The following is a 20,359-nucleotide window of genomic DNA, read 5'->3' as shown; positions in this document are numbered from 1 at the left end:
GCAGTCTGAATATTAAAACATCTTTCTACTTTAAAAATGTAAAAATGAAATCAAGAAATGAGTGTGCATCTTCAAACTGTTTTAAATTAATTTGCATTCATCTGACATATTCCTACTGTATAAGGATATAAGATTCACCTTCTATATTAAAAATTACTTGATAAGAGGGAAATCTTATTTTAAAAGCTGCATGTCTATGCACATAAAATGTGTAAAAATCTTTTTATATACAGTCTATGGTAAAAATAAGAACAAATTAATCTCTGAAATGTTGTGGAGTAGACAGTAGTTTGCTATGAGGTATAAAGTAGCAAATACTGAAGTAAAACACAAGTACCTCTAAACTATACTTAATTACATTACTACAGTATATGTTATGTTACTGAAATCAGTGCCAGCGTTACTACAGTTTCACTGTCCTTTGCACAAATACACGACTATGCCTACGAAACGGTCTGATTCTTCACGAACTCTGAACCAATAGATTTTTCCCGACGGTCCGGGAAGGCACCATCCTGCTTGTCCCGGTTCAGCGGCGTCACAGCCGCGATGTGTCATTTCGACGGATAAATCACCGATCCAGTCGCGTGTGCTGCTCCTGAGCCTGGATAATGTCTGAGCGCGGCCGTTAGTCTGATCATTCTTGTTTGCTTTCACCGATGACAACAACCTCCTCTTCAAGAATCTCGTCACTTGCTTTGAATCGGGATGCGGATGATCTTTCCAGCGGGCAACATGTCCCTCATCGCCCTGACTTTGGCGCTGCTCACTATCGTCCTCTGCACTTCTCAGGGTAAGATAACGGCTCTCCGTACAGGCCGGGCGCCGCTAGCTAACGGTAGATCCCCGCAAACGTCTTCTCTGCGTGCACGGCTGTTATTCATTCCAGCCGTTACACCTAGACTCCGCCGCGGTCTCTGCGTCGTCCTGCAGCTCCTCAGCAGTCAACACGACGTCCTGCCGTTGTTTACTTGTTTTGTTTCAGGCCTGGATAACTGTAACGTTAAATAAACCGGTCACTGTCCGGTGTCCGACCACATTTAGCATCCATTTGTTCAGTCTTCCGTGAACTAGTCTCACTGGTTTTTGTGTTTGTTTGAAAAAAATGAAAATTGAAATAGCAAAAATATATTGCTAGCTAATGTTGTTATTGTTTATTGTTAGTCTGGTAGTAGGTTTGACGTCATAACTCCCTCTTGTTCTCAGGAATGAAAGAATAAGGATACCAAAATGTCTTTATTCTCCAACACAAAGTAACGTTAGCTAACGTTAGTTAGGCTTAACGTTAACAGCTCTGCATACACTTAGCTAATTCAAGCCTTACATCCAGTCAGTCAAACTTTATAGAACATTTTATTCAGGTTATTGCAATTCAAAGTGATAATATAGCCTAAACAGTACAGTACAGTACAAAAGTACAAAAGTAGAACTGATGTAACTCTGAACTATTGTTTAACTAATTATGTTTTATAGTATTGTTTTTTTTTATTGATGTCAGTATATTTAATTATTTCAAGGTGATATGTTAGTTACAAAATATTACAAAATCACAATACTTGTTCAAATATAGTTGTTATTCAACAAGTTAAGACGCTTGACCAAGACACCATTGTGACAACAAAGCAGTTTTAAGACAGTCTGCATAAAGTACATTAAACAATACTAGTACTAGAGACAACAATATATCTAATAACAAGGCTTATATCAAATGGCAGAATAAGTATTCTTGATGCCAACACCCAAAAGGTCGTCATCATCCAAAATTAGTTTAGACCATTTCAGGAGCCAGGTCTATAGATCTTGGCAAAACGCTGCAGACGACATCTAATGGAGCTTCCATCAGTTTAAAAAAGAAAAAAGAAAAAATCCTCTATTCAACAAGGAACATCAGCTCTCTGAGGACAAACGTGTTGTTTTCCCAGACTTCAGAAAACTCATGTTAACTTACAGGTCGGTGTGACTTATAAGCTCACATGTGGCTGTTGTGCCCAGGCTGTCATTTAGTGTGGCTTAAATTCTACATTGTGGAAAACATAATCACACCTTGCAACCCATTTTAGCACTCACTATCTATTTATTCTGATGAAAGACAGTGTACTGCACCCAGTCTGTATGTGTACTTTTTTTCTCCCAAGAGACCACAGAACTATAACATCACACATCTGAGTTATTTCTTCCGTTTTGTTTCATTTCTGGCTTTAGAAGAGTTGATCATCTGTACAAGTGTTGATTGATTTGTTCTTCAATCAAAAATATTTTTTTAATTAATTAGAGCAGCAACAATTATTTTTCCATTTTTTTCACTGTGTTCTGATGTTTTATAGTCAAAACAATTAGTTGATTAATAGTAAAAAGTATTGATAATAAAAATAATCCATAGTTGCATCCTAAAAGGAATAAATTGACTCCTTTTTGATATCAGACATACACGTCCTTTAAATCTCCTGGGTACCTTATTAAGGCCTAATCAGTTTTCAACCTCTGCCACAGGTATTAGAACCGACCGATTTATCGTTTTGCAGATATTATCGGCCGATATAAGCTACTTGCAGATATATCTAGAACAGCGTTTGTAACAGCCGATATATGACCATAAAAAAAGAGAAAAAGAGAGTCCAATCCTTCCCTCATGTCATGAATGTTGCATAGTTTGCCCACCAGTGGGCACGCTGCAGCTCCACAGAACAAAACATTCGGTGTTCCTGGTGAGTTAGTCTTTTGTCACGTCAGTTACATGACTTAAATAATAATAAAAATAGCCCTCATCTAGGGCTGGACGATATGGGCAAAAACGTTATCACGATAAAAAGTTTCATATCTTTCGATATCGATCATTATCACAAGTATCAGATCGTTAATTCTTTTGAGTTTAAGGGCTGATTCTTGCTCCTGAGTGAAAGTTGAAGAAACCTGATGGTTATTGTGGTGTTAAACTCTTGAGGCCAAACAGTGGATCACTTCACAAATCTGAGGTAGAACATTCAAACAATTATGATAAGATCTTTGTCAACAAATATGCATGAGTAAAATTAAGTAAAAGCTTTTATCAGTCCTTTTTCCTCAACAAAATAAAAATCTTAATAAAAAAATTAAGCCCTAATTAGTGTATGATTCAAGTGAATAAAATCAAACATGTATTGAATGTTTATTGAACATTTGTTATATTGTTATTGAAAAAAATTATATTGCAATAATTATTGTTATTGTTTTATTGTCCAGCCCTACCCTCATCACTTTTTCTCTTCGGAGACCAGACTCCCGTTTTTCACTGCCCTCTCCAGGCTGAGCAGTGTGTTTAATATTACGGTAACCTAGTGTTGGAGGCTACGCTGCTGACAGACATGATTGTAGATTTATTTCTGAAGCAGTTTGGCAGTTCTACCGACCGGTCCTCTCGTTTCTCTCTAATTTATTACTTCAAAATATTTTCTAACATCGCCAACAGTAGATAAAGCTGCCTGTTGCTAAATTAGCCACAAAGCTAATGCCATGTTTATCAATGGAGGAGGCTAACATTAATGAGCGATTAAACTGTAGTGTCTCTAGTTACAGTCGGCGTGTCAGAAATGATTAAACCAGAGGGGACTTGTTAACAAACGTGAGCTGTAAAAGTATCTAACACACAGTTGCAAGTCCTTGTTGTAGAGAGTCATGTAGTATTAGATTAAATCAAGGGCAGCGTTTCCTCTGCGTCAATGTATCATGGAGCCAGAAGTGTGTTAGGAAATCGTTTCTGTAGCATTGGATAGAATTAACAGAGTGCAGGTGATAAACTAGATGTAGAAAGTAGTTATAGTGGCAGATTATATGTAAGGTAATAACTACTGCATGACTATATATATATATATATATATATATATATATATATATATATATATAATTATTTGCTTATGTAGGAGAGCCCTGTTTATCATTATTATGATAGCAATGACATGAGAGATGATATATGGTAATATTATTATTTTTAGTAGTATTACTATATTAGTATTTTTTACAGTTTCTGTTTTGCTGGCCCCCACAATACATACACTATTTAATTTAATATTCATTAGTAGTAGTGATCTATAATTTATAATAAAGCAGATATTTTAAAAATATTTTCTGTATTTTTATACATTTGACTCTTATCAAAACTTTAATATAGTTTGTTGTACTTTTGTTCAAAATACTATTTCTAACAATAACAAAGTTTATTTTTAAACTGCATTATGTCATGGTATCTTGGTGAGGTCTCAACATAACAAATGTTAGGGATAATCTTTGTTTATGTTATGCGTTTCTTAAAATAAGGGGGGGGGAGAACATCGGCCGAGATATTGGCTGACAGACTTTGTATATTATCGGATTTTAAAATCTTCAAATATCGAAATCGGTACCGGACTTAAAAATCTCATGTCGGTCGGGCTCTAGTGTGTGTGTGTGTCTGTGTGTGTGTGTGTGTGTGTGTGTGTGTATATATATATGTGTGTGTATGTGTGTGTGTGTGTGTGTGTGTGTGTATGTATGTGTGTATATATATATATATATATATATATATATATATATATATATATATATATATATATATATATATATATATATATTAGGGCTGGACGATATGGCCAAAAATTTTATCACGATAAAAAGTTTCATATCTTTCGATATCGATAATTATCACGATAAGTATCAAATCTTTATTTCTTTTGAGTTTAAAGGCTGATTTTTGCTACTGAGGGAAAGTTGAAGAAACCTGATGGTTAATTGTGGTTTAAACTCGTCTTTATGGTCAACACACAAATCTGAGGTAGAACATTCAAAACAATTATGATAAAATCTTTTTCAACACATATGCATGAGAAAACAAATTTAGTAAAAGCTTTTTTTTCCAGTCCTTTTTCCTCAACAAAATAACCATCTTAATAAAAAATTAAGTCCTAATTCGTGTACGATTCAAGTGAATAAATAAATAATAATAAATAAAGTCAAACATGCATTGAATGTTTATTGAACATTTGTTATATTGTTGTTGAAAAAAATTATATTGCGATAATTATTGTTATTTATTGTCCAGCCGTTTTATATATATATATATAAAGACAGAGAGAGAGAGAGAGAGAGAGAGAGAGAGAGATGTGAAGAAAGAAGTACAGTACAAATATAAATTTTCTCCTGAAGGCAATAGAAAGAAGTATCTGTAAGTGAAGAATCAATAATTTCCTCACTGTGAAAATGTGTGATAAAAGAGAAACAACAGTTGTCAGTAAAACTGAGAGATTGTAAGGAGGGGGGAAAAAGTCTTTAGAGAACAAAATGAAGTCTGACCTGCTGCTTCCCTCTTGTCTTTACCCTCTTTGAACATCTTCCCTGTAGGGTCACCCTGCCTCACACTCTGTATTGCATTTCTTTTGCAGTCAGTGGGAACGAGGACTGTCTGTGGTACGTTGATAAAAATGGCACCTGGCACAATGGCTTCGACTGCCCGCTCATCACGTTCTGCTGTGGGAACTGCCACCGGCGCTACTGCTGCCTGGACGCCTTTAAGATGATCACAGAGAGGGAGCAGAAACGCTGCATGCTCTTCCAGTTCAGGTGGGGGCATATCCTTCATTTCCGTAAGGCAAACAGATTCTTTAACATCCTGCTAGAAGAAATGTGTTGCAACAGTCCACACCAAAAAATTCCTTCCCTGCAAGATGCAGGCATTTGTCTTCATTTGAAAAACGTTAGACTAATCACTAATAAACATAGTTACAGCCATTTATTTTACTAAAGGCAAACGATTAAAGCATAAATTGGCAATATATTTAGCATTCATAACATATGCTTTTTATGTATGCATTATTTTTGTATTGCATTATAAGGTAAATGTCATATAATATACTATTTGTAGCTTTGCCTACATTTTCCCTCCCAAAACAAAAGAATGAAATGTGTTACAAAATATTTTTAACCCCCAAGCTCCAATTACTGGCTTTTCTTTAGCTTTCAACCGCCTTTCATGTTCGTCACGCATCATTATGTGACCAAGTGTGGGATTTTGGTCATGTGATAACACAAGTGGTCACTTTGTCACACATACTGTTCCTGAGGTTTAGAACAAACTTATGTTGCTTTAGGTTCTTAATAATTTCCTTTTGTTGAGTCTCAAAATCTGGTTACAGATCACATTTACTGAAGACAAAAAGAATAACTGATGAAACAAATGAATATGAATGATTTGAAACAAAACAATGCAACATAAATAGTAATACAAAGTATACTGACACACAAATAATGACAAAGTTAGAGATAAGGAAGTTACAAAACATTATTAATAGGACTGAACTATTATTATCAAAATTTTATCCAAATTGCAATATGGCCTAGTGCAATTTTCAAGTCGCAGGAGGCGCAATGTTTAATAAAACGTGATATGAGTGCCAAAATACCATTTAAAATGAAATATCGTCGTGCTGCAGAAATATCCTGGCATACGCATCATCATATTATAGAGACTTGAGAAAACATCTATGTTTGGTGCAGATCCACACAAAATCACCCCAACATTCATTTTAATATGTTTTTCAAGTAAAATGAGAATAAAAATGATCATTCCCTCTAGTATCGCAAATCATGTCGAAATTGCAAAATCAGTCAAAATAATCGCAATTAGATTTTTTTTCCAAATCGTTTAGTCATAATTATTAAAAACAAATATTATACTTGAAGCAGTAGAATTTGGTGATGGGTTAAAGTTTCTTGTGTGTGCTGATAGCAGCGTTAGCTAGACATGTTAACATTAAACAGTTACAGCACTTCATGGTATTTGCATTGTGGGATGATTATGTTATGTGAAAGAATTTTAGTGGAAACAAAAATTGTCTATAAACCTATAGAAAACATTGTCCACCATCACCCTGCATTTTACCAGCAATTTCTGAAATAAGTCCAAAGCCTACACACTAGGGTTGGGTGATATGGACGGTTTTAGAGGGCATTTGTAGTAACTTACCTTTTTTCTTATTTCACTATTTTAATTCTACTTCATTCTCCATCTTAAGTGTCACTCACTTATAGAATCCGCCTCCTTCAGTTCTCTTCACACTCACAGACCTAACGTACCACTGCTACAAACACGTTAGCGTGCCCCGCTTCTTTCCGTCTCTCTCTCTCTGTATTATATCTGCTCCAGTGACTTTGTCCATCAGTAGTAGGCTACCTTGTATAAAGTCGCCGAAAAAAAACAATACTTGTCTTCTGGACTTTTCTACACACAATTCTGTTCACAGCAGCAACTGCGCCGCATGTTGAGGAGGCGTGTTGATGACGTAGCCTATCAAAACAAAACCAACGTGGTAGCTGACGAATGACATCTGACCATCTAACTGGTGTGTTCACTGTTGCTGTACTTGGTCCGCTCTTGTAAAACATCCACCGTGTTGCGACTTGTAACGTAATCGCTGTGTTTCTCTGATAAATGCTACAATGTGTCGCCTAACCTGGGCGGACCGCCGAAGTAAAGTGTATGTGTGGGAAACACTGACTAAACCATTGTTATTTTTTTACAAGCCAGGTCTTCAGCAGTGTCTCCCTCCATGTTGTTCATGTTTGTAAGTAGACGACTGCGTGCAGACGCACAGGGAGGGGAGGGGCGGCGTGGCAAGAGAAAAACAGAGGAGCAAACTTTGGTAGGACTTTCCGGAAACATATTAATTAACTCAACATCAAACTATATCGGTATAAACGGTATTGTCTAATTTTATATCCTTTGAAATTATATCGGTATATCTCATTATACCGATAGAGCGCCCAGCCCAACTACACACTCTTAAACCGGCATGATCCCATGTCCCATTGGCTGCGTTTGACTACATGACCCTGTTTTGGTCCCCACAAGTGCGATCAAGTGTTCTTATTAGTCGTTCTATCACATCAGCTATGTGTGCTTTCAGTGGTGTTAAATGCCAGAGTCCCCTGTGAGGGATCGTGATAATGCTGGACTAAGCAAGCTTGCACCTGAGAGACTGCAACATGATAGTTTTCCTCCACAGCACTTCCATCCATCACTATCTAGTAGTGAGCAGAGAACCTGCAGCTTATAAAACCCAACGGGAGATCAGATCAGTGGGTGGCGGAGGCTGAGCTGAAGTGGAGGGCTTTCTTGTGTTACTGAGACATTGAACTGATGGAATCTGGTAGAGAGACGAGACGCGCGGGGTGTACGTCATTAACTCAGATGCGATTTCAGGGTCAGTTTGTGAAAAACAGTGTGTCTGAATCAAAAGCTCAACATCACAGCCTTCTCTGCTTTAATCCTCTCTAAAGTGAGTCGCAATTAGCAAAATTAAGGAGGGGGAACAGCGTGGGGTGAGATGATCAAAGTGAGGAAAGGCTTTGTAACTTAAGTCCTATCCTTTCTCTCTTCTCAGCCCCACCACTTTAGCTGGCATTGCTTCCTCCATCCTCCTGTTTGTGGCGATCATTGCGACCATGGTCTGCTGCTTCATGTGCTCCTGCTGTTACCTCTACCAGCGAAGGCAGCAGAGGGGCAGGACACCTTATGATGGTAAGACCTTTACTTTTCATGTCCAGGCTTGTATAGACAGCCCTATATTTACCGTTTTCCTTCACAGCAGTCGGTACTTTTTGACCCACAGCCCAGCAGATCCCCATGGCCAGTTACCCAGTGGAGCCCATGTATGACGCTTATGGAAAACCACTGGGACCCTCTGAGTATCTACATGCAGCTTATCCAATGGCGCCCCAGTACCATGGCATGCCCCCACAGTACCCAGTGATGCAGCCTGGACCTTATCCACCTCACCTGATGGATCCTGCATACAGCCAGGGTAAGATAAAGTCCACATTTTGTTGATTTTCAATATAAATTGCTCTCTTGCTCTGATGACAAAATATAGTCTTTAAAATACTCAAAAAAAAAGACTAGAAATACATGCATACATTGGTAGGGCAGTACCAAATGTCTATTTGTTTTGTTTTTTATTTAAGCTTCTATTAGGTTTACGATTTAAGCTTTGAATGTCTTTAGTAATATTTTGGCTTGAATTGGTCTTTTTTAATGAAATCAACTCTTTAATGAATATAACTGGTTAGTTATGGTGATGTGAGATAGCTACTAGCCCGCCCTGTTACTGCAGCTGAGTGCCTCCCTATGTGTATGGCAAGTGGGAGAGAAAAAAGCTTTTGGACCGCTGTGAAAATGTTGTTTTTAAAAGGCATAAGCCTTTTAAATATGGGTTGAAGCAGAAAATTTTGTTGAATAAAAACATGATGTGAATTTTGGAAATGATTACATCCATCTTTTTTCACTAAATTGTGACTTTTGGACTTTAACATGATCTGGAGTTACATGTTTGGACCGTATCCAACCGTAAATATCTGCAACCTGTTGGGTTTTTTTGGGGGGGGGGTGTCATTTTATTTGACCAATTTAATGGTCTGCCTCAAAAGAACAAGGGAGAGTGGGTTAACCCAGGAGTACAAAGAGGCCAGAAACAGAAGAGAGAGACAGCAGGGAACAGTGTGTAGAGCCAGAGTTAAGAGTTCTGCCAAATGAGAGTTAGTCAACAGTGGAAAGACTAACCAAGACAGTTTGGTGAGTTTTTTATTTTAGGCCGCCGCACACATGCCTGCACAAATATATTACCGGCTGTTGGGCTGACAGTTGGAAAATTCTACCTTAACCTCATTACAGCATCTCAGTATCAGTTTAATAGAAATATCAGCATCTGTATTTTTGACGGTATTGAAAATTATAGCTTTCAGGATTTCTAAATACCTTGATATACTGTTAATACTTTGATACCGCCCATGCCTATGACACAATCCCTGCTGGAGCCAAAATATTATTGTACACAGAGAGAAGCATGAATAATAGTTACTTAGAATAGCGTTTTTGTATTAATTGTCCTGTTGACAGCAGAGAATTAATAAGGTGTTTTTTAGTTTTTTGGGTCCTTTTAATAAGATATTTTAATAACCATGGGACAGATTGCCATGAAAGCTATTGAGGATATTTATGGTCCACTGGGATGTTAAGGTGACCCTCTGAGCTCTCCTGTAGCACCAACATCAGGTCAAAATCTTCACAAGAAATATAAAAAACTTTTTTTACGCTTTCTGTTTTGGGCACCATCCTCTAGCACCAGCACCGGTTGAAAATTTCAACTTTGATTTGACCATGAAATTTGGTGAAATGTGCACGTTGCAGTGGCAGTTTTAATTCTGGAATGGATTGTGGATGAATTCTATTGAATGATTATTTTTTCTGTTTTTAATTTATTCTTAACATAGTCGGTCGCAGTGTATGAAGATCTGACTATGTTTTATGTTTCTACCTACTTATTTTTCAGCCCCTCCACCTTACTCTCCACCTCAGTATCCTGGTCATTGATGGGCTCGTCTTCACGCGCGCGCGCACACACACACACACACACACACACACACACACACACACACACACACACACACTGTGGTAAATAAAAGCAACTGAGAGAAACGACTGTTTCAAGCGGAGAAGGCAGCAACGCTCTCTCACACGCACAAACACATACACTCAAATATACACTACAGCTTGACTAGCAGTGGTTTGCCTGTGAAAGAAAACAGGAGGCACTTTAAGGTTTTTGTTTGTTTGTTGTTTATTTACAACGTTGTCCTACTTTTCTGGAGTGTTTACACAAGTCAAATTCTGTTCTGCAACCTGACGCCTGATTGCTGCTGGCAGGTTTCAAAGAGGGCGTCACACCATCTCCAAAGTGAGGAGGTATCCGTCTGGCTTCTCGACTCTGTGCTGCCACTTCTGCTCTGACACGCTCACCTCAATGACAGTGTCACCTGAAAGACAGGGCTCATTACCTTACAGCAGAGGGGTCAGAAGGGATTTACGTGAAAAAATGATAATGCACTCCCTCTTTATTTATTGAAAGGGGGAAATGCTTATCTCCCTCACTTTTGTTAAATTTGAATAAATTGATAACTACCTAAGGCGACATTCCAGGTCATATCAGTCATTGATCAACATTTTCCAAATATGATGACAAGTTTTTATCTCTGTATATGATGGGGGGGGGTTCGTAATGCGTTAGAGGATATAGGTAAAAACAAATTGCACATTTGATTAAAAAGCTGTCATGTATGGCTCAAAGGCAGCGTGATACTGTCTTAAACTTTCTCAGATGGCTTAAAGGATTTTATGGTACTTCTAATTCTGTGTAAGCATTTAGTCTCCTGCTAAGTTCAACTCTTCTTTTTTGTATCTGACTCGACTAATTTATTTCATGGTAGTATCTTAGCTTGCCCCATTGTAATCCCATTGTTACATCTTGATATCAGCATGCTACCCCCCAGTCCAAGTTAAATCTGTCCTCTCACGCTTTTTTTTCTGGTTTTAAATGAATTTAAAATCAGTCTTTAGATGATGAATCCCATAATGCCAGGTAGGATGTTTTTATACAGAACATTCCATGTTAAATGTTTATTTCATGTAACATATCAGTCGGTCGGTGCAGCTTGATTAAAACAAAATGTCCCGCCTTAAAATAGTTAACCATGGAGGATAAAAGAAATTTAATATTTAAATACATATTTTGTAAATCTGTTCTTCATCTGAATATTTTATGATATTCTAACATAATGTATTGTTAATGTAACATAAGATATGACGTTTTAGCATTTTGGCACCTTTCCATTAGGTAGTGTTGTCCTTGAATTTAACTTTTACTGTAAACGGGTTCTCACTTTGTGGAAAGCTACAAAGCCAAAAATCACTACTGTTGAAAAAATAGATTTTGTCGACCACCTGTTTTTAAAGCAGCAGTTTGACATTTACGGAAATGAGGTTATTTTCTTTCTTGCAGAGAGTTACATGAGGAAATCAATACCAATCTCTTGTATGTGGTAAATATATAGCTAAGCTAACTTTAGCTGTTAGCTGAAGTCAGCAACTGGTTAGCTTAGCTTAGCAACAGGCTAAGATAGACAGGAAACAGCTAGCTGGCTCTGTTCTGAGATAATAGCTCACTAATTAACTTTATATCTTGTTTGTTTAATTTGTACAAAAGTAGAAAAAATGACAAGTTGCAGTTTTATGGGAGATTATGTGACCGAATAGGTTTCTTTCTTTGCTGTGCTGGGAGACCAGTGGAATCCGGCACATGTAAAACAGCAAATTGTGTTTTTTCCACTCTGGTTTTAGTATGGATTAAATCAACCTGTTAATTAGTGAGCTTTTGAGGTGCTAGTAGATGGATTTTGTCACATTTTGACAGCCAGCTAGTTTTTTCACCACCCTTTCCTGTCCTTGTGCTAAGAAAGCCGGTTGCAACTGGAGCAGCTAATTAGCTAATTTTTTTAACTTAGCTAACTACATTTACGACACATACCTGAGTAATCAGTCTTCTCATCTCTGTCTTAAGAAAGCAGATAACCCAGGGGTACTTCCCAATATGTCTTTTTTTATTTACAGATTTGGGCTCCAGTGAGGTCAGGGCCTGTAACCTGTAATTAATCTGTAGTAACGTTATGCCCCTTAATAATAAAATAATATGATTGATTTCTCAGGCAGTGTTGTACAGTTAGCTGGCTGGCCTGGACTACTTTAATTCAAGTGTAATTTATCTCCAACTTTAAGTCAAATGAGACACAAACAAGACAAGACACCTTTTACCGGCTATTACAGCGTAATTGTTTCTTCCTATGGTGACATCCATATGTAATGATTTGTTGAGCCATTGTAAAGCACAAAGAGAAAACTGGACGTTTCTTCATAAGATGCTTTCATATGTAGTTCAACATAACATTTGCTCAATGATGTTTAGGTTTATTTGTGCTTCTGAACCAACTCCATGAGTGTGTTTAATGACCTGACATCAGTTGGCAAAATAACTTTTTGTCTGTTGTCTTATGGATGGTATGACATTGTCATATTAAGTGAGTGAAAAGTTCTTATTTCTATTAACATAAAATTTAACTTTGGAATGTAAACGTGGATGCTGTGTCTTTTTTGTTTCCAAGAAATATAATTATAAAACCTTTGAAAATAGGGTCAGTATGTGTTAACATCATTCTGACCACTAGGTGTCCATATTAACCTCCAAACAATGTTTAATGTGTTCAGATGTTGAGGCAGAATTGATTAATTTCACTGTCATCACAAGCAGCATATAATCCATAAGAAATGTGTGCCCCTAAAAAGACTCATTGTTATTTACAAATTATTATTTGTATATTGGCGCAAGATTTTAGTGTACAGTTTGCCTTACAGCTGTGACATGTAGATTTTACATTTTTTTTGCAAAATACACAGCACCTCCACACACCAGGCCAATAAACATTAAGCATTTTATATTTACCTTACATGTATATTTCGTTTTATGTTTGAAGTTCTGGCTGTTATATATATATTTTTTCTAATTGTCAAATTAACCCTTACTCTAATGTTTTTATTATATGATATTACATATAATTATTTATTTTATTGAAAATGAAAATGAAACTGAACAAATTATATTGACTTTACACAATTACTTTTAGTAAATAGTTTTTAACCTAATATATGATTTGTTCTGCTTTAAAATCTACCAAGTTTCTTTATTTTAGTGCCTTTGATGTAATAAACAGTGAGATAATGTTCTTTATTCTTTATTGCACACCAGGCTTTTAGGACATCGAGCCACCTTACATTTCACTGCACATATGTACTGACCATGTCAATCTTAACACATAATTCATCTGTTTCCCCCTAAATCATTGGCCTGCTGGTGTTATTGAGCCACCAGTAAAAAACAAAGTTTTGTCGGGGGGGGGGGGGTTAATTCAAGCAACTAGGAAATAGGAAAAGTTCATAAAACACCTCTTACTGTGGCAGAAAATCTAAATTCCCAGCTGTTAAAATTAGAGTCGTAACTAAACAACTCAATATAAACATGAATTGTGTAATAGGAAGTCTGTAACTCTGCTCTGGCAGCTCTGTAAACTTCAGCCCTTCCCATTACCTTTAAAGGAGTGTGCACCCTGAACTAAATATGGAAATGCACTTTAACAGGATTTCAAAGAATGTCCCAGCCTCACAGTCCACTTTGATGATGCGAGGATCTTGCAGTTCATCACTGGTACCCCTCACTGCAAGACTGAGTCCTCCCTCTTTGCACCAGGATTGATGCCTCTGGTGGCTTTTTGGTGAGCGAGACACGACGGGGCAGCAGGACACCAGCTTTGGCCTATGGGAATCCTCAACTTCTCACCATAGGAGAGAAATTCGGCAATAATCAGAATTTAAATAAAGGGATTTACTATACTAACACCATCAGCGCCTCCAAAGACACCGAATTTTTCTATTCTTCTCCACGGCCGTAGCCTTTACCCCAGATTTTTTAGGCAACAATGTCCAGGAGAAAGGTGAGAGGCCTGACCCGTACGGGCCGTCAGGTCAGCGAGGACCCAGACCTGGACAACCTGCTTTCCACCCTCTCCCCTGAAGAGATGGAGGAGCTGGAGAAGGACATGATGAAAGTGCCAGATCTCAACCCAGATGATGGGAAGATCATCATGCAAGGGGAGAGCCAACCAGCGCAGCCACCTACGAGCAACAATGTCCGGGATACTAAACTGGACAGCAGAGGGGAGAGTGGCCCTAAACGGAGGCTCAGTCAGAGGGACCAGTCATTTGAGGTTTGTGAATGCTTGATTGATTCCATATCTGGTAGTACATTGTTTTGGATTTGATGTAAAAGAAACACCGATTAGTGAATGATCTATGTATGATCTGCATGTTTTTTAAGCCCCATTGCTCTCTTGAGATGTTTGTATGTGAACAGTTTTTAATAAAAAATGGCCTGCAGACTTTCAAAGAGTTTAGAAAATCAAACAACTATGTTTGCCCTTATGACCAACAGATTACAGCATTATGTAACATCCACTGTCCCCATGGTATCTAATGATAGCTTTTTATTTAGCTTGAACCAAACCGCCAACTGATCCCAGTGCACCCCAAGTCCAACAGCTCATACAGAGTGTAGAGTTGGCTTCTGTGCCAGGAAAAATATTGTTTTCCCCTCTGGGGCTTGCTTACATAAAGTCCACATTTTTAAGCATCTTCTCACAAGCGACCGCCTCAGAAACACACCAAACCATTTCTTTTATTCCTGTGACATGCTATAAAAGATTTTTGAGCCCTCCTTGGTTGAGTGTCAGGGAGCCAGATTTCTTGCAGTTTGTGTGTTTAAAGAGAGACACTTCAGTCGATGGCGCTCCGGCCCTGTGGAGCTTCTTAATCCCGGCCTGATGGAATTCCTTGGTTGATTGCTCCTACGCTCACTGCCTTTTAAGGATACATCTGCCAGGGCCACGGCTGCACACAGCAAAACAGATAGAGACTCACAAATCAAACACTTTGCAAGCTACTTGCTGCAAATATATCCCTATAAGAAATGGTTCCTTGTCCTTTTGCTGACTGTAAACACACATGCCATATTGTGTCAGTCAGAGTGTGTGTGTTTACAGTGAGCAGATGGACGAGGAGCTGTTTGACAGTAAAGGGATACAGTATTTGCACGGGTATTTGTAGGGTTCGGTGCTATATCATACAGTAAAGTCATGGATTATATACTGGAGCCAATGAATTATTTCAGCTATGCAACTTCATGGCACTACATCCTTTGACACACTGCACAAGGATGTTTGATTAAATCTATCATTGTTTGCTATTGGTGTAAGCATATATTTATTTTACTTTACTTTCTGACACAACGCTGATATGATTCTCCACATCACAATCCTCATATTCGTCCTCCTGCAGGGTGAGCTGAAAAAGGAGAGCCGGAAGCAGGAATATCTGAGGAAGATGGGCCTGAGCCAGGAGGGGAATGACGACATGAAAGTAGGGTTACGAAGACAAGCCAGTATGTCAGCTGAAAGAGATATTAAGGTGGACGACAGAAACAGCAAAGACCCTGAAAGTTCCAAAGAGGCACAAAGTCGGCTTTCGAGTAGATACAGGAAGCAGGAAAGCAGAGAGAGTGGTGTGAAAGAGGAGGTGAAAGAGAAACATGAGGACCATAACGTAAGAGACAGAAGAGAAAACAGAGAGAGCACAGGTAGCAAAACGAAGGATATGATCTCTAAGCTACAGGACAAAAAAGATGACAGAGAGAAGGAGAGAAGAGAAGACAGCAGGAGAAAAGATGACAGCAAAACCAAAGACATTATCTCAAAACTACGAGGAAAACAAGAAAAGGATGTGGGCAAGGAAAAGGAGAGAAAGTCGGAGAGTTTCAGGACACAAGGACTTGTCTCTAAAATGTTGGAGAAGCAGAGCAAGGTAAAAGAAAGTCAGACTCCAGAGAGTCGATCAGAAGAGAAGAAGCCTAAAGCAGAGGAGAAAAAAGCTGAAGATAAAAACAAACCTGACGTCAAACTTGAACGACAGCCATCTGAGAGGGGTGAGGTGCAGGTGAAACATGACAAGGAAGAAAAAAGAACTGACAGAGAAGAGCTGGTGAACCATAGCGACCACGTGAAAGAGAAGGAGAAGAAGATTAGCACAGAGAGGAAAGCAGAGGAGAAAAAGGACCAGGAGGAGAGCAAAGGAAAAGTTAAAAAAGCTGAGGAAAGTGAGAAACTTGGCAACTGTGTGGACAAAAACACACCAAACAGCAAGGCGAAAGAGGAAGAGGAGGAGGAGGAAGACTCGAGCATGTTTGATGAGCTGATGGAGCAGGTTCGAAGCAATGACCCTTCCCTCACTGAGCTCAATGTCAACAACTCAGAGGTCATCAAGACAAAAACACTCATCGAGTTTGCAGAGGCTTTGCACAACAACACCCATGTGAAGAAGTTTGCTTTGGCTAACTGCCGAGCGGACGACCATGTGGCTTATGCCATCGCAGGCACACTACGCACCAACAAGACTCTCACCAGTATCAATGTTGACTCCAACCACCTGACGGGCAAGGGCATCCTGTCTCTTATCCAGGCGCTGCAACACAACTCCACGCTGACAGAGCTGCGCTTTCAAAACCAGCGTCACATCTGTGGTGGGAAGACCGAGATGGAGATGACCAAGATCCTGAAAGAAAACACCACCCTGCTTAAACTGGGCTACCACTTTGAGTTAGCTGGACCCAGGATGACCACAACGAACATACTGAGTCGCAACATGGACCGACAGAGGCAGAAGCGCCTGCAGGAGCAGAAGCAGGCCCAGGCCAACGGGGAGAAGAAGGGTACACTGGAGGTACCCAAGACGGGTGGCGGAGGATCTCTGAGAAGCTCACCCAGAGCTTCACCCAAACCTTCTCCCATACCTTCACCTATGCCATCGCCAAAGCTGACACCTAAAAGAGGCGGTCCACCCCCACCTCCACCGCCTCCTGGGGGGGGACCTCCACCTCCACCGCCTCCTATGCTGGACGTAGACTCCCTAAGGAACTCTCTGACTCCGGTGTCACAGAGGAAGCTGGATGGAAAAAGCCCAGGTGGTAGTAAGAACTCAAGGGACCAACTGCTTGCCTCGATCAGAGATAGCAATGTGAAACAACTCAAGAAGGTACGTAAAGCTTGCTTTATGCATAGGTTAGCTAGGCCATGTTATATTCTCACATACTTACATTTTATTTTTCCAAAGGTGCCGGTACCAAAGTGGTTGCAGTAATATTTCCTGTTGGAATATAAAGTGAAGAAGAAGAGAGAGGGAGAACTGACATCTCACCACAGGTTTTCAAGGCGATAAACTCTACATTCCCCCAGGATGCTGTCGAAGAACTGTGCTGTGGGATGGATGGAGGAAGTGCACCATGAGATGCCCATCGGTTGGATGACTAGCCCTCACTATGAGTTCTCCCCTCAAACACTGGACCAAAAGGACTCTCCCGAGAATGAGTGATGCAGGGCTCTCTATTAGCCGACTGCAGACAGTGCCATGAGTCGCCATGTGGTTGTTTGTCTTCAGTTCATATTGACGCTTTGCTGGTTATTTGCACTAGATAATATGAAGCCGATCATATAACGTGAAGGCTCGTGTATGCATCTGAATGTGAGCGTGGTAGGAGTGTGCGATGAGCTTAATAAGATATTCAAATAACTCTTTATAAAATTCTAATATACTAAAGTTTCTCAGTGATATAGTGGACATTAATTTGACCATTTATTTATTTGTGGAGAGGGAATCCACCTTATACTTGTAAGTTGTAAATCTGTTCAAACTAGGAATTCCGAAATGGTGGAAATATCAGGGAATTAACAAACATGGCGGCCTGACTTAAGAAAATCTGGGTAAGAAAAATAAAAAGGTCAAGGTGGTTTTTGATTGCTTTGATTGTGTGTCTCATTGCCAAATCTCAAGACATCTCAGGCAGGGTTTAATGGATTGGAAAGCAGCCCAGTGGAATCCTGCGGCATGACGAACGAGTTTTAGCATGGAAATAATTACATAATGCATTTTTACCAGGAAGTGCAAATAGCTGCCTTTCACTATCTGATGTTATATTTTGTACAGAATCATTCTAGCCTGAGTGTTTGAATACCTTACATAACTAGAAATGTAATACATCGGCATGTCATAACCTTAGGGGGATTTGGAAAACCATTACTGGCTTATATCAACCCTCCTGTTGATTTTATGCCATACTTTTAAGTGAATGTCATTTCTAAACGAATTGAATGTGATAAACAAAAATCAGAGTGGCACTCAGACTGTATGTGTACTGTGTAATGAAGGACTCTCTGTCATATCTGATTACACATGCCTTTCTTTCAGAGCCTGTATGTCTTCAATAAAAGATTCTGCTATGTTTGCAAAGTCACAAGTGTAATGTTATGCCAGGCTGATATCATTAAAGAGAAAATACACAGTCTATGTACAATGAAATACAAAAAAATACAGACTTTTGCTATGTTTCAGTATGATAAATCAAGTTATGTATGTAATAATATCTGTTGAGCTGTCATTTATTTCAGTTGATTTATGGTCAATATTAAATCGTACACTTTTAATAATACACTCCACATGTCCACTGTGTACATTACACTTGCTAGGAAGATATGCACAGTATCTACAGAGCCATATACAGATATGTAGCCATAGCCAACAACAATCCTGCAGCTTAAATAATGTCTCTGACTAGACTCATTTATATGCCTGTGTTTCTGCAACCAGAAGATTTCTGTTATCTTTACAATACATGTTTAAAGCTGCAGGGAAATCGTGGGAGCTGTCTAGTGTCTACCCACCGTCATCTTGGGTGTTAAGAGGAGAAAAGGAGAACAGCACCGCCAGCAGTAGGCCATGTTATGTCTCCATCTCCCTGCCTCAGCCTCTGCGTCCATGAAATGCCTATATTTGGGCATTTCTCAATGAACGCTTGATCTGCAATTCATTCCTTTCTCCTTCCTAATAATGGGCTGCAGGCCAGCGGTCTGCCTCTCGGCTGTAGCTGCTCCCCTGACCAACAGCGCTGATCTCAGATGGAGGAAAAAGAGGGGAAAGAATGAAAATGTTAAGATTATGGGTTGTGCAGCACCAACAAAGGGGATCTAAGGAGAACTTGGTGCTCATTTGTATGCAGAATGTAACTCAGTGGACATTCTAATATATCCACACTTCTTCTTTAGTGTTTACATCACTTGCACAGCATACTGTAGTTTAGTTTAGTCTTCAAGTTAACTGTATATTTAGGTTCCTTCCTCTTTATAGCATGGCCGAATTAACCTGCTATGAGGTCCCAGGGCAAAAACGAGCTGGTGGGCCCCTCTAGACCCCCCCTTCACTGGAAAACTTAATGAACCCAGTTTGCTGTGGGGCAATCTAATTCAAAACAAATGTAACTATATGTAACATGTAAGCACTATATCAGCTAATATAGCAAAGGTCTTAAAACTGACTTCTGATACACAAACCAAGATCAGGTAATAAAATAGGATCCTTATCACAGTAGTTGATATTGTGGTTTTTCCCGAACAAATTTAGAGTTAATCACAGACCTGGTTTGGCAAGTAAAAGTCCCATTTTATTTCCCTACAGACAATAATATCTGATAAACAATTGGAGCTCTTCTATGACATGGATCAACGTGAAAGTCTTATTGAGAATTCAGAGACATGCTTAGCTAATGTTGAGTTGAAGCTGAAGATGAAAGTGTTGAGTAAACTGAAAACACAATCTGCAGCTTGAATCAATTTTGTTTGGTTCATTTGCAGGTGAAATGAGCAATCATGGTGCAATGTTTAGCTTTAAACGGTAACGATGAAGCTCTTTCAATTCATCATTGTGATTTACATCTTATTATAACCTGTCTGCCAACGGACACAACATGAATTTACAATAATTCAAACTGGTGGCAATAATATAAACATATGGGGTCATTACATTATCCAGAAGAGTTTC

At 38.9% G+C, this 20,359-nt stretch overlaps 2 protein-coding genes across 2 annotated transcripts; both read left to right on the top strand.

The window, feature by feature from the left end:
* Positions 1-493: 493 nt before the first annotated feature.
* Positions 494-12,963, top strand: shisa4 (shisa family member 4). The gene is made up of 5 exons (XM_046075776.1): positions 494-793; positions 5,391-5,568; positions 8,388-8,524; positions 8,616-8,807; positions 10,332-12,963. The coding sequence occupies exons 1-5, from the start codon at positions 709-711 to the stop codon at positions 10,370-10,372; spliced, it is 633 nt and encodes a 210-aa protein (XP_045931732.1). The 5' UTR covers positions 494-708; the 3' UTR covers positions 10,373-12,963.
* Positions 12,964-14,075: 1,112 nt separating this feature from the next.
* Positions 14,076-18,779, top strand: lmod1b (leiomodin 1b (smooth muscle)). The gene is made up of 3 exons (XM_046075775.1): positions 14,076-14,649; positions 15,776-17,524; positions 17,603-18,779. The coding sequence occupies exons 1-3, from the start codon at positions 14,362-14,364 to the stop codon at positions 17,627-17,629; spliced, it is 2,064 nt and encodes a 687-aa protein (XP_045931731.1). The 5' UTR covers positions 14,076-14,361; the 3' UTR covers positions 17,630-18,779.
* The last annotated feature ends 1,580 nt before the right edge of the window (positions 18,780-20,359 follow it).

The sequence above is a fragment of the Micropterus dolomieu genome, linkage group LG18, assembly GCF_021292245.1.
Source record: "Micropterus dolomieu isolate WLL.071019.BEF.003 ecotype Adirondacks linkage group LG18, ASM2129224v1, whole genome shotgun sequence".
NCBI lineage: Eukaryota > Metazoa > Chordata > Actinopteri > Centrarchiformes > Centrarchidae > Micropterus > Micropterus dolomieu.
This window is presented reverse-complemented; position numbering and strand designations above follow the sequence as displayed.